Source organism: Perna viridis, chromosome 2 (assembly GCF_037379345.1).
Source record: "Perna viridis isolate PV_CMFRI_1.1 ecotype Kerala chromosome 2, ASM3737934v1, whole genome shotgun sequence".
Lineage (NCBI taxonomy): Eukaryota > Metazoa > Mollusca > Bivalvia > Mytilida > Mytilidae > Perna > Perna viridis.
This window is the reverse complement of record NC_142446.1, coordinates 35385712-35399923: the sequence shown is the minus strand read 5'-3', so window position 1 is coordinate 35399923 and position 14212 is coordinate 35385712. Positions and strand designations below refer to the sequence as shown.

Genomic DNA, 14212 nt, shown 5'->3' with positions numbered 1-14212 from the left:
AAACACTATAAACGGGGATTTTTAGTGAAAAGGAAATGAGAATCAATCGATATAAGTGCTGCAAGCGGCGACATCACAGGAGAAATCAGACCATTGGGAGGTATTTGAACACAAAATTTCCGCTTAGTCCGGGGCATAGATTATTGTTTTTTTTATTCTATGTGCCAGGAGTTATATTCACAATAATTCAGCGGTGATTTAGTGACATTTATCTGTAATTTCATTTTTCATTTTAATCATTTAAATATGCTTTTTTGGACAGCAAATAATTTATAATTTCAACTTGAAAGCAATATATCTTCTTGGAAATACATGTAACATAATCCGAAAAATTGTCCATCTAGGATATAAAATCAAATTGTTTTGCATGAAGTTCAAGATTAGTTTGAAATTTTGCGTTTGAGCTTAGAAAACGTAGAAAGAAAAGACTGATGCATATCAATGTCATATATCTAAATCGTCTGAAAGTTCAGTTATCTAGAAAACGTGTATATTTTTGTGGTCCAACCGTGTACAGTCCGACTTTGAGTATTGGCTATGATTATTTATACATCTGTAATGTTATTTTTTAACATATGTAACTCGACTACGGATAAAAATATTTCCAATAGGAAACAAGAAGGGATATGCTAAAACTTAACATGTCCCCGTATTCATACATGACATAGTGTGTGTATTTTATGTGAAATCCCACTAATTCATCCCTGTTAACCCTCCCACATTAGGGGGAGACAAATCAATGAGAAATTTAGAACCTCCCACTTAAAAGTGTCAGATTGGAGGGAGGTTAACTGTATTTTCTGTGAAATATTCTGAATAATTTAATTTGGACATCAGAAATTTGCTTTTACTAGAAAATCTTCCGCATAATACAGTGTCAATGGAGGGAAATATCCCACACCAACTGTTCCAAAGGTTAACAGGTATGCAAATTTATTTGGATCGAAATCTTATACAGGAGGTGCACAATGGGGCGGACGACACCCCTATCACTATATACCCCCACTTGCAGGCAGTAAAGTTGAATGTGTGGAGGTAAATGAACGTTAAAAAGCAATTGATAATTTCATCTAATAAACAATATGTATACTTAATAACGAGCTGCGGCTTAAGCGGATGAGACTGTCGTCACAGACAATCTCGTCTTTAAACTTCTGTGATCGACTTATGGTAATTGAGAGATTTCATCCTTCTGTAGGGACTCTTCTGGATAACTGAATTGACGTTTATATATATAAACGTCTCAGAATATGACGACTAGCTGGCCGAGTGGTCTAGAGCGCTGGACTTTGTGTAGGCGGTGTTGCCATAGATGTCACAGCGGTACCAGTTCCAGTCCCGCGAAGGGAACGAACAAAAATTTGCATAGCAAATTTGACAGTTTTAACATCGTTGGGAACTTTTCAGACCTTTATATATATATATATATATATATATATATATGCATATATATGCATGAAAAAAGTCCCATAACTCGAAAATAAATGTAAAAGTGATTAACGAAAGAGGCTCACATCAATGTAAGAAATAATGTTTCATGAAGACGGTGGTAGCTTTTTGAGTTATTATGCAAAGTATGAACTGCGGACGGATAGGCGGACAATGCTATATCTGTTCTAGTAAGACAAGTGTAAAAAAAAACTCGAGGTTCATTTGAAGTCAAAGGCAGTTGTGAAGCAAAGTTATTGTAGATACATAGGCAACCCAATGTAATCGTTTTTAGCTCACCTGACGTCTGTCGTCGTCGTCCGTCGTCATCGTCCGTCGTTAACAACTTTTCCAAAATCTTCCCTCTGACATTATTTGACCAATTGGAACCAAGCGTGGTATGAATGTTCCTTGGAGTATCCTGCATAAAACTAATGTGGGGATTTTTGATCCTTTGAAAAACATGGCTGCCGATACTAAACATAAAACATAGGGTTCAGACAGTAGTTTTTCGCATATATCTCCAAAACGTTAGGTTTAGCCAAATTATGACGAAGCAATGGCGTTAAGCATGATGAGATCTATCTGTGGTTTTAATTTAATTTTTGTTTTAATCCATTAAGCCATGTTGGAGTTATTGCCCGTTTTTGACAGTTTTGCTATTTTTAATATTATTTCTTTAAAAAAATCTTCTCCTCTGACACTATTTGACCATTTGAAACCAATCTTGGTATGAATGTTCCAGGGGGTATCTTGCATTGAACTGATGTGGAGATATTTGATCCGTTGAGAAACATGACCGCAGACAGTAGTTTTTTGCATATTTCTCCAAAACCGTTAGGTTTAGCCAAATTCTTTCAATAGCTGTAATGATCCTTATTATAGGACCTACAAAAGTCGTTATGGAAAAAGTTTTCAGACTATTCCTTGTAAGAGTTATTGCCGTTGAAAGATGAAAAAATGACATTTTTTAACAGTTTTTAGCCAATATCTTTAAAACTATGATAGAATGAAAGAAACTTTCAGTTGCTGAAATGATCCTTATAATAAGTCCTTCCAAAGTCTTCTTGATTCGCAATTTTTGACAACTTCTTAAATTAACTGCCTTTAAAAGGCAAAATTCAATTAGGTGAGCGGTTCAGGCTCATGGGAGCCTCTTGTTTTAAATACGTACAATACTAACAAAGGAAGTAGTAGTGAAGTTCGATCTAGTGCATATTTCCGTTCATGCACCGTTACTCCTCTTACATTTATGTAAGAAGGGAAGTAGATGATATAGTGGATTGAGAAAACATTTTGTATAAGTTTTGAATAATACGAGTGGGCAATTTTTTTATGATTGTTTATGAAGTTATTGATAAAAGAGGACAACAAAAAAATAAACAAGGCAGAAAAAATATATAAAATCTAGGGGAAAAAAAGCATCTCAATTACGCGTTGAAACATCGAGGTTTTTATTAGATATAATTTAAGGCTTTGTTGATATACCTATACTTAAATTTGTAAATATATTTTTTTATCTGAAACAGTTGGATTATTTGGTTATTATACAAGTATACATGTGCATGCACACCAAAGTAGACATAGCTCGAACAATAATTAAGTACCAGTCCACATAAAATTCGGATGCTTTTTTAGTCTATTACATTTGTATATGCTATACTTTCACATAACGATAATCATTTCTGTATTCAGATCGGCACTTTTTAGAAAATCATACATTTATCTCCCACTAAAATCAAGCAAATCAAACATAATCAACAGCGATAACTCTTGCAAAGTTCCAATTTCATTTACAATCTAGCAGATTTTTTTTTATCTCAAAAGAGCAACAACCGAATGAAAAACTAAGACTGGTTGTGTAATCAGTAACTGTTTCTGGACAAGAAATAAAACTATTAGATGGGTTTGTGATATGCATGAATCACCTTCCGTCTGATTTTTTATAAAGATGCTACAGGAGAGGTAAAAATAAAATAATTATTCTCCGCATCAACAAGTTCATAGACTCCCTAGACTTTTGATCAATTTGACAATTTCTGTATACCTCAACTTTCATGCACCCAAGTCATACCAATGGTACGTATTTATATTGTACATTAAGACGGAATGTTAACAGCTTACCTGATCCGTGTAAATCATCAAGTTAACATAAATTATTTGTGAAAGATAGAGAAGAAATAAGCAGTGTAATCAACGAAAATAAGATATAAGATACAGTGTAATGTGCCGTAACCGAGACGTTGTGTCTTAACGAGATATCTTCTTCATATATATTTCGATGCAATATACGAGTGTAAAATAGAATTAAAGTGAAACGTGACTTAACTAATATAAAGTATATCATCTTCATACATGTACATGTTTCAATGCGATTTTACGAGAGTACGTTCGACACATGGTGTACAATAGAACTTACGTTAAAACGAGTCAACCCAAACCTTAATAAACTGGAGGCTTGTCTAAACCATTATATGTTTAGATGTACAGTAATTAAAACGTGTGTAAACAAACACCTTATATACTGTTTTTATATTTATGCATTTTTTTTCTAGCAGGAGCTCCACATACTTGTATAACGATAGATATTATCAACTACTTAAACATTCAGACGGCTTTGCTAATATACTGATGTTGGTAATACAAATAATTTAGTTGTTACACGCTGGGGAAAATCTTATTTAATGCCCGCATTTGAAGATAAAAAGAGTTTGTTATTATTTTTATTTTCGGCTGATATAAGTATATTAAGCGTGAAACTCTTTAGTTCAGTATAATTTTTAATCAGGTGCATTTAGCTTAGGGTCGATCTTTAAATTGTTTGAATCAATTATTTATTGATAAATTGATAAATGTCAAGTTGCAACTGCGTGTAGAAACATAAAATAAGAAGGTCATACATAATTTGCAATACAGGATAAAGTTTTTTTAAGATATCCGAATCCTTATTGTGGAAACTCCACCCTGCTATTCCCTGAACTGAGTGACATATGAACAAATTATGCAAATTTTGGTAATATATGAAGAAAAGGTATAATTGTTCAAAAACGACTTACATTAAGTGTTGGTCTACTCCGTAGATTACTTCCGTAATGATATTAGTATTTACATGTATGTCAACAGTTATGCATGACTTGTTGTCTAAATATTTTTTAAAAGTATGTTTAATCTATCTTTAGAAATATTTACATTGTAACTGAAAATTGGTACATACGTTAAATAAATATGCGTATACAATGTAGGGATTCTTTGATGCGTGTACAGTTTTCGACTACCCCGGACTTGACATTTTATGAGCAACTCGGCGGGTGTTTCTAGAAAAGCAGAAGACGCTAACCCTACTGTTGCACCTGGTCAATGCTCCAAGTTTTTAGTGGAGTCCGAGTTGCTTATTTGCTTTTGTTACTTTGTATGTGTGATTTTAGTTACTTTATGTTCTTTGTTATGTATGTCTGTTTTCCATGTCTGGTCTTTGTCCCTGGATTACATGCTTTTGATTACCGCTATAACCTTGGTTCCCTTGATTACTCTTTGTATTACAAGTACAAGTACAATAATTAATAAGAAAACAACATAATCCATGCGTGTACGAAAGAACTCAATTCCTTAAATTTTTGTAGTCATTTTTGAGCCCCCACTCTCCAGATTTGAAACAGTAAAGCCTACTTTTATGAAGTTGACCAACAACAAGGTAATGTTATATAAAGTTCTACATCCGCATTTTAACTGCAAGTCTTTCTTAGTCTGGTCCTTGCATTAATGTGAAATCCAATGGAAAGAATTTACCCAGGTTGAGCCTAGGTTATCAAGCTTAGTGTAATAGAAGCTTCAGGGAATAAAACGACCGTTCCCCAAAACAATCAATAATCTAAGTTATAGCACTGATAAAATTGTATAGATTTTTATCTTAGTATGTTATACACAATTTTGTCTATGTCAGGGATTAATGTCGGACATTTATTGGATTAGCCACTTTTTCACAGAAAATGACAAAATTGAGATTCAGAAAAAATGATAATTTGTTTTTAAGAAATAATAAAAAAAATGAATATCAAAGGATTTACCTGTTATTTTGCTTTTTTGTTTTTGTTCATGTTTTTGTTTGGTTGTTTTTTTGTTTTTTTTTTGTTTTTGTTGTTTTGTTTTTTTTTGTTTTTTTTTGTTTTTATAAAAACAGATATCATATTCGTGTTAATTCAGATAGAGGTTCGGAAGGAGTAGCAGTTATGATTAAAAATGAATTATTAGATGTTTTTTAATGTTGAGATTTCAAATGCTGAAGTTCGGATATCTTGTGGTTAAAATTTAGCAATGATCATGAAGTTATCTGAGAATGTACTTGTCATTGACCATCCGAAAGTTATGTTTACTCAGTAACTTGAAAGTGTGTATATGTATCGAAGTAATGGAAATTTATTTCTTTCTGGTAATTTTAGTACCCGTTTTGGTGATTAACAAAATTATATTGAAGGTGTATTTATGTATTTAAACTGATGATGTTTTTAATAGAAATGTAGATCAGCTTATTGAATTTCTTGTTGATTGCAACCTTAAATGGTAGAGTAGGTCTCCAAGATTTTCAAAAATATGTCTATTAAAATAGACCAGTTGTTGATTATATTATAACTCCATATGACCATCTTAACAATGTTTCCGATTTAAAAGTTCACAAGGTGTCGGAGTACTATCACATCATAACTTGGTTGATAAAGACTCGATTTCCGATCTTTCTAATTTCGAAATGGCGATACCTACATATGAACGTTTGAAAGCGACACGGAAGTTTATATACAGTTGCGATCACTTCTAACCTCTCTTAAATTCTGTCAGAATCTGTCAGGAAAACAGTTCTACGACAATAGTTAGAACAGAAATCCTGACAGAGGCTGCCCTGGGTCAGGAAACATTTTGCCCCATTCCCTGGCAGATCCGGACAAAAACTGTCCTGGGTCGTGACAAAGAAAATACGAAAAGCTGTTCTAAACTGTCATTTCCCTGAGCAGTTCTTGACACTAAATCTTTCTATTCTGTGTGACATAATTTAGAACAGGAAGTCCGCGATTAATAATGGAAAATGTGTGACTAATGCAAATTAACAAATCCGATTAGGAAAAAAATCTTAATTTCAAAATTTATATTGAATTTCCAATTATTTAGAGCTCTTCGTGATCATCATCCCACAATCACTCGATCGTTGTTCATGTTTTAATTTCCGTCGACCACGGCCAGTCACTCATCGTTCAAAAATTATCATTGTTCACATGTATATGCTTTTTTTTACATTCTGTCATAGACCTGTACTTAAATTAAATTATCTAATTATAAAATTAAAGGTCTATGGTTCTTTTTTAAGTGTAAAAACGGTAACCTATAACTTTCAGATGTTTGGTAATGTAATTCTCACGAAGTTCAAGATTGACAAAATACTTTTTGGGTGAAAGCTACATGTACCTTTAAATTACAAAAGGGTCACAAATCATTCTTTAAAATGTTAAAATTGACAATTTTAGCTTTAAATGGGTGACTCAGACCTAAATATTTCTGTCAAAATTCTTCAAAATATCATTTGTATCAACGAATATGAGAGTGAGTACTTCCAGTTTACCTACATTGTATGTGGCCTTATTTGTAGAAAATGTAGAAATTATAAATATTAGTTTCAAATTGTTGACTGTGACATCTGTATTTAAGTAAATATTTTTAAAATTCTGCAAAATGTATGAGTGCGGGCAGTTTTATTTTTCATAATAGTCTAGAACTGTTGACTAAAATGCAAAAAAAAAAAATCAATATACAATATAACTATCATGTAGGTGGCCTGAGACACATTAATTTCGGTCAAAATTCTTTAAAAATGTCATATTCTTGCAAAATGTATGAGAGCAGGCACTTTTAAAGTCCATACCAGTCAAAATTTACTGTATAAAAAGCAAAAAAATATAAATATAAGTATCAATGTTACCACACATATACTTCAATCAAAATCCTTAAAATTTAAATATTTTTGCAAGACAAACATGTATGGTGCGAGCACTTTTACATTCCAAAAGGGTCTAAAATTAATGACTAATATGCTAGTTTTTTTTCATATAACTATTATGAGAGTGGCTGCAACACATTAATTTGAGTCAAAGTTCTTTAAAAATGTCATACTCCTACAAAATGTATCAGTGCGCACTTTTGATTTAAAAAATAATTCACTAAAATGTGTATTTTTTCCATATAACTACCATGTAGATGACTCCGACACATTAATTTGAGTCAAAATTCTTAAAATTGACATAATTCTGCAAAATGCATGAATACACACACTTTAAGTTTCCATGAGGGTCTAAAATTAATGACTACAATGCTAGTTTTTTTCAAAATAACTATCATGTGGATGACTGTGACTTATATATTTTAATCAAAATTCTTCAAAAATGTATATATTTCAGTAAAAATTCTTCAAAAATGTCATATTCTTTCAAATTGTATGAGTGTGAACACTTTTAAGTTTCATAAAAGTCCAAATTTATGTATAAACTGTTTAAAATTCTTTATATAGGTACTCTGTATCATACTGGTTTCTGCAACAAAAGAAATCATGCAGTCCAAATTCTTTAAGGTCAGGGTCGTAGCAGTGACAGCAGGCAATATTTTTTTGGTACTGCATGTCATACATAAAAGTCAGATCGAAATTTTAAAAAAATCAAGTATAAACATAGCAAGGCTTTCTCCCCGTCGTACGAATCGGGATTCGGGCGCTACGCCTTTTTTTCGGAATCGCTTACATGTACTGTATGTAATTCAGTCAGAGAAGTATTCTCGAGCTAGTGACTGTCAGAATCTGTCAGGAATTCTTCTAACTCACGTATCTGTTCTACCTAGAACAGTTCCTGACAGGAAGGTGTCAGGACTCATGACAGATTATGACAGAGCTTGTCAAAAGCCCTGACAGACCCTGACAAGTTGTGTCGTGGGTCAGGACAGTTTCTGACAATTTAGAACTGTTCTATGACAGTGAATCCTGACAGAATCGAAGAGAGGTTAGAAGTGATTGCAACTGTATTGTGATATCGGCAATTGAACCATTTCTCTAAATTCAGATGAACAATCACAAATATTTATACAAAACATATTAAAAATAGAACACGCTTTGAATAGAAAACGTGATGTAAATGACGCCTTTGAAGAACTGGAAAAGAAAACTGTTGATCTAAAAAATCTAAACTAAATGTAAAGAACCAAAACGGAATGCAAGGCCAACAGAAGAAATGATAGTATTAGGAACCGTATTTGAACGATGAATTATAAGTGTCCTGGAATAAAGTTTGCGAATCAGAAAAAGAGTGGACTCAGTGATATTCTTAACTTAAACCAAAGCTCCGTTCCGCGAGAAAAACGGAGTCGATTGTACCATTCATAGTTACCGCGCTTAGAGTGTAATAATTATTTATACGATGGTAAAGGCTGACATACATCAAACATTTAAATTAACCGATTATGATAAATAGCTTGATGAACACCCGAGTTTACCTTTTAAAGATTTTCATTTTAATGTACGTGTGATAATATTTGAGTTTAGTTTCTTCAATGCGTATAACAAATACATTTCCACCTACAGGTACCAAAAGTCTCTTTTTTTATACTTATATTTTTTCGAATGAATAAAACTGCGAGTCCTTGGCATAGTTAAATAACATAAATTGAACTGGAGAGAAAGTCGCAAAAAGTGTATCAAAAATAGTTTTGTCGTTTTGATTCACGAATTGTCAATGTCGTAAAATCTTGACAATAAATTTGTTCTAGCAGCATCTGGGGAAACTTGTGACATCTAAAACTGTCAACTTTATATGCATGTACTTGTTTCTTATTCGAGAGAAATCCATTTGGGAGAAGTAGAAGTATGTTTATTAGTACAAGGAGATCATTAGCCCTGTATGCCATTTCTTATAAAAAGGCCAATGCATTCGTTACGTACCTAAAATGAACTCGAAATTCTCTACATGAAATAATATTTGCAGTTTAAAATTTTTTTTATAAATAAAACAAAATAAATCTAGTTTTAACAAAGTAAATTGAAAAAACCTGAAAAAGGATTTTACAAAAATAATAGTTGTATCTTTTTGAGGTTAATATAAAAATAGGAGATATGGTATGATTGTCAATGAGACAGTCATCTACCAAATACAAAGCAACAAACAATTAAACTGCTAGACATTTTTCCCGATTAACACGTCAAATGATATGATCTCCCTTTTGTGTGAATGAGTTTATAAAACGTTATTTGTCAAAACGATAATCTCTTGATATACTGCAGGTACATATATTTCTGTTTCAGTTGATACACATGCACGTCCGTGTCTGGTTTATTTTCATTATAATATTTTAATAGTAGAGTATTCAGATCACGTTAAAGTCTTCAGTCTAGACTTTTTTGTTGAACGTTATTAAGGAGCTTCAGTTTATTATTTAATGAATAAACCCTACGATGCTGATAGAATTATATCTTTAGCTAGCCGTATTGCATGAGAAACAGTAGTTTAGCTGGAGCCCAAATAAGGAAATAGTACTGAATAAGAGCGGTTTGCATCGCGTTTCTCTGGGTTTTCCGACACAATCAATACTTCATTTAATAATTAATTACCTCCTCGGAGAAAAGAGGGCGGATCAAAGCCTTCAAAATCGTTTTCTGTCGATAGACTTGGAAATGAATAGATTCTTTACCATCTTATAATCTGAACAGGCCATGCGATATACTTTTGTACCGTCCAGCAAGTTTTTTTTTCTCTCTCTCTTTTATAGCTGTTCAGTTTTAAAACTGAAGTTATAAACAGGTCTTTTACAATATTCATGAAATGTTATGATATTAAAATGCACATATGCTTATGTATGAAGGGGTTGACCAAAATGGTGGGATACACCCAATAGACTGCACCGTTATGTAGTATTTAAAATGTCAAGATGGTATTGCATGTACCACAACGAAATACCCGCGTCAGATTTATAAAAAAATCTAATATGCATACTATACACATAATTCTGTCAAATAAACGTCTGGAGTATCCATAATATTTTTTGTCAAACACCAATCTCCGGAATCAATGTATCCCTACAAAGCAAAATTACTACGTAAATTGTGGTATTTTTCATTCTTCACAGAACTAAACTTTTCCTGCAACAGCTACATTTATGTATGTTGGGGTTTTAAATTTATTACGATGCTGTATTCCTGTCTAAGTATTTTCAAATTTAAAATGATTCTGTTCGTCATTTACCCGATTTGTCCTGAAATCTCGAGCTCGCTTTCTGTTTGTTTCACAAAATTAATGTAGCCTAGCTTTGAAGATAGTAAAATACCTCTAATGTTCACAATGATACTTATTATCGTGATGACAAGAATCCAGTATTAAAAAAATTCCTCTGGGAGTCTGTGTTGTGTATAAATGAGGCTTAATATCAAATTTTGAGTATATTAAAAGAAATATGAATTTCTGTTTGAGGAATGGCAAAGTAAGTGACTTAAGATACATCGCATCTACCCACTAGAACTTGAGATAAAGGTTACTACAGACACTGTGAAGTCAGCCTCATATCTTGACCTACACTAAGAAATCGATGGTAAAGGAAAACTATTGACCAAACTTTACGACAAACGTGATGACTTTTCATTCAGAATTGTCAACTTTCCTTTCATCTGTGGCAACATCCCTTCGGCTCCTGCGTATGGAGTGTTCATATCACAACTCATACGTTATGCCAGAGCTTGCCGAAACTACGCAGACTTTTTGTATTGCGCTAGAACTCTAACAAATAGGCTTCTGGAACAGGGTTATGTTGCTACAAGATTGAAGTCATCACTACAGAAGTTTTATGGTCGTCATCATGAACTCGTGGATCGTTATGGTGTATCCATCAGTACCATGAAAACTGATTTATTCAACGGGTCGTAGTTTTCCTTTCCTCGTTTGTCTACCCCGGACTTGACTTTTTATGAGCAACTCGGCGGGTGTTTCTAGAAAAGCAGAGGACGCTTACCCTATCGGTGCACCTGGTCCTTGCTCCCAGTTTTTAGTGGAGTCCGAGTTGCTCATTTACTTTAGTTACTTTGTATGTATAGTTCTTTGTTGTGTATGTCTGTTTTCCATGTCGGGTCTTTGTCCCTGGATTGCATTCTTTTGATTGCCGCTATAACCTTGGTTCCCTTGATTACTCTTTCACACCACTGGGTCGATACCTCTGCTGGTGGATTTTGTCCCCGACGTTATCATTAACCCAGTAATACATTTTTTGTTTAAATTATTGGTTTTAACAAGAGGTAGGAAAGAAAAACTGGCTCGGACGTCGCCCAGTATAAAAAGGTCAGAACCTGACAGCAGATCGGACACTCTGTTGTCTTGTAAGTATGTGGTGTCCCCAGATTGAATTTTAGCACACTCACATCTGATATGGAAAGTGTCCCGACCAATTCAACTAAAAGTACTTAATCACACGTTCAGTCTGCAGACCATCTATTCCAGTACAAAATTCTGACTATTTTAAAATTATCAAACCATGTTCCATCACTTTAAACGATATATTTGACTACAACGATGACGAACCACATTGTACCATATCAAAATGTGGTATTAAAAATTGCAAAACATGCAACATTCTTATAACCCACCCTTACTTCTCCAGTTCCCTTACAAACAAAACCTTCCATACAAGAAGTCACGATGACTTAAGTTGCAAATCAACAAACTTAATATATGGATTAGAATGCAACTTATGTGGTTTAATATATGTCGGAGAAACGCAAGAACGATTAAATAAAAGAATGTGCGGTCATCGTTCGGGAATTAACACCACCAAATTCCCGACAATTTATCAACACTTTAATCAACAAGATCATTCAATCCTCTCCATGAAAGTTCGTATTTTAGAAAAAATTTACCATCCTACGAACAGTCCCGTTCTAAGTAAAAACTATCGTAGGGAAAGAGAGGAGTACTGGATACGTAGACTAGGTACTGCAATACCTTACAGATGCAATGACAACATCAAAAATATAGGAAACCTTTCAAGCCAATATAACAATAACATAAATGTGATGAATTTATTTGACAAAAACCCAAACGTGAAAGAAGTCATGGCCATCGCCACTATACGTCACCTAAGTTACATGATGTCTCCATAGATGGTCTCCTTCTTTCATACAAAAACCTCTTGGACTTCATCACATTAGAACCCAACTTTATTCTATACCTCTGACTCTACTACACTCCCTTTATAAAACAAGTCTTGACACTCCTGTTTCTCAACCCACCTCATCATTATACAGACTTGTTGCCATCATTTTGGATATTGGTTTCCAAAGACTCTTTAAACCAGTTTGTGTGAAAAGTCAAGATGGAGAAAACCGATCATTTCTTCCACTACCATTTGTCAACAAAGGTATAGATGCAATTAATTTGGCTAACATCCTCCATCACAAAAACTTTACCAACAAAATTCCCCCATATTTCAAAGACAAATCCATACCAATTATTTATATTCCTATACTTCACCAATCGCATCCAGAATTTTCAATTATAAAAGGCTATTGCAGAACCTCGAGATTGGGGACTTCAAGGCTAAATCACCTGACTGTTCTTGCAAAACCTCTCCATTCAAATATGGTCCTTCTGGTAACGTCGTTACGGGAGATTTAATCATTATCGAAAACGAATCTCTGCGTAATATCCTTTCTAAAGGTCCCAAGTACCGTGAACCACGCTCCATAAATTGGAATTATAACTTTAAAGTTCTTATGGATGCCGTCGAGGACTATGCAAGAAAATGGATAAAACGAGAACAAGAAGACATTGATTCTCTGTCAGAGTGGTTGAAAGTCGTGAGGTCTTCAATTTTGAAACGAATGAAAGTTTTAAGTAGGTCAATGAGTGCCAAGGCTACATCAGTTTTCAAAGACCCCGATGTAGCAAAAACATTGTCTACTATACATGAAAAATATGTTGTAGTACCAGCAGACAAAGCCCAAAACAACATTGTTTTTGTCGGTAAAACGTTTTATATCCAATGTTTATTATCAGAGGTAGACGTAGAAAATAATAGCAGTGATAAGACCTACACTGCTACCACTCTCTCCAAAGAAGAGATAGTGGAAAACCATAAATCTGTGCTATCCTCTTTTGGTCTCTCTACCAAGGACGATGATTGTGATTTACCGTCTATGTACTGGATTCCTAAACTTCACAAGAATCCATACAAACAACGTTTCATAGCTGGATCTGCAAATGTACCACCAAACCTCTTTCAAACCTTTTAACTTCTATACTCACAACTGTCAAAGAGGGTCTACAGTCCTACAACAACACTTGTTACTCCCGTAGTGGTATTAATTCAATGTGGATCCTGAAAAATTCGAAAGATCTTTTGGAGACAATCAGTTCAAGACTATTATCTGAATATAATAGCATTAAAACCTATGATTTTTCAACACTGTATACTTCTATTCACCATACTCAGTTAAAATCCCGACTTAAAAACATTATACATCGTTGTTTTTCCAAAATAGATGGCACACCTAGATACAAATATATAGTTCTTGGTAGAGATTCCTCATACTTTGTAAGAAATAATTCCAAATCATCTTCCAAATAAACAAAGGAAGATGTTTACAAAATGCTGGAATTTTTAATCGACAAGATATTTGTCCAGTGTGGTGGACGTGTTTTTCAACAAACGGTCGGCATTCCAATGGGAACAAACTGTGCTCCTTTACTTGCTGACCTATTCCTTCACTCTTATGAGGCTGACT

At 33.7% G+C, this 14212-nt stretch overlaps 1 protein-coding gene across 3 annotated transcripts in view; it reads right to left on the bottom strand.

Moving 5' to 3' along the window:
• The window catches only part of LOC148624817 (uncharacterized), a 45987-nt gene extending 41385 nt beyond the window's left edge, over positions 1 to 4602 (bottom strand). Inside the window, exon 1 of one of the 3 annotated variants that reach the window (XM_088567744.1) lies at positions 4485 to 4602. Coding sequence is in view for 1 of the 3 variants with exons in the window: in XM_088567742.1 (XP_088423868.1) it covers positions 3553 to 3570 (18 nt within the window). In the remaining 2 variants the exon portion in view is untranslated. Of the gene's footprint in view, positions 1 to 3552; positions 3667 to 4484 lie in introns of those variants that run through there. The other 2 variants (XM_088567745.1, XM_088567742.1) reach the window with 2 other exon arrangements.
• Positions 4603 to 14212: the final 9610 nt, after the last annotated feature.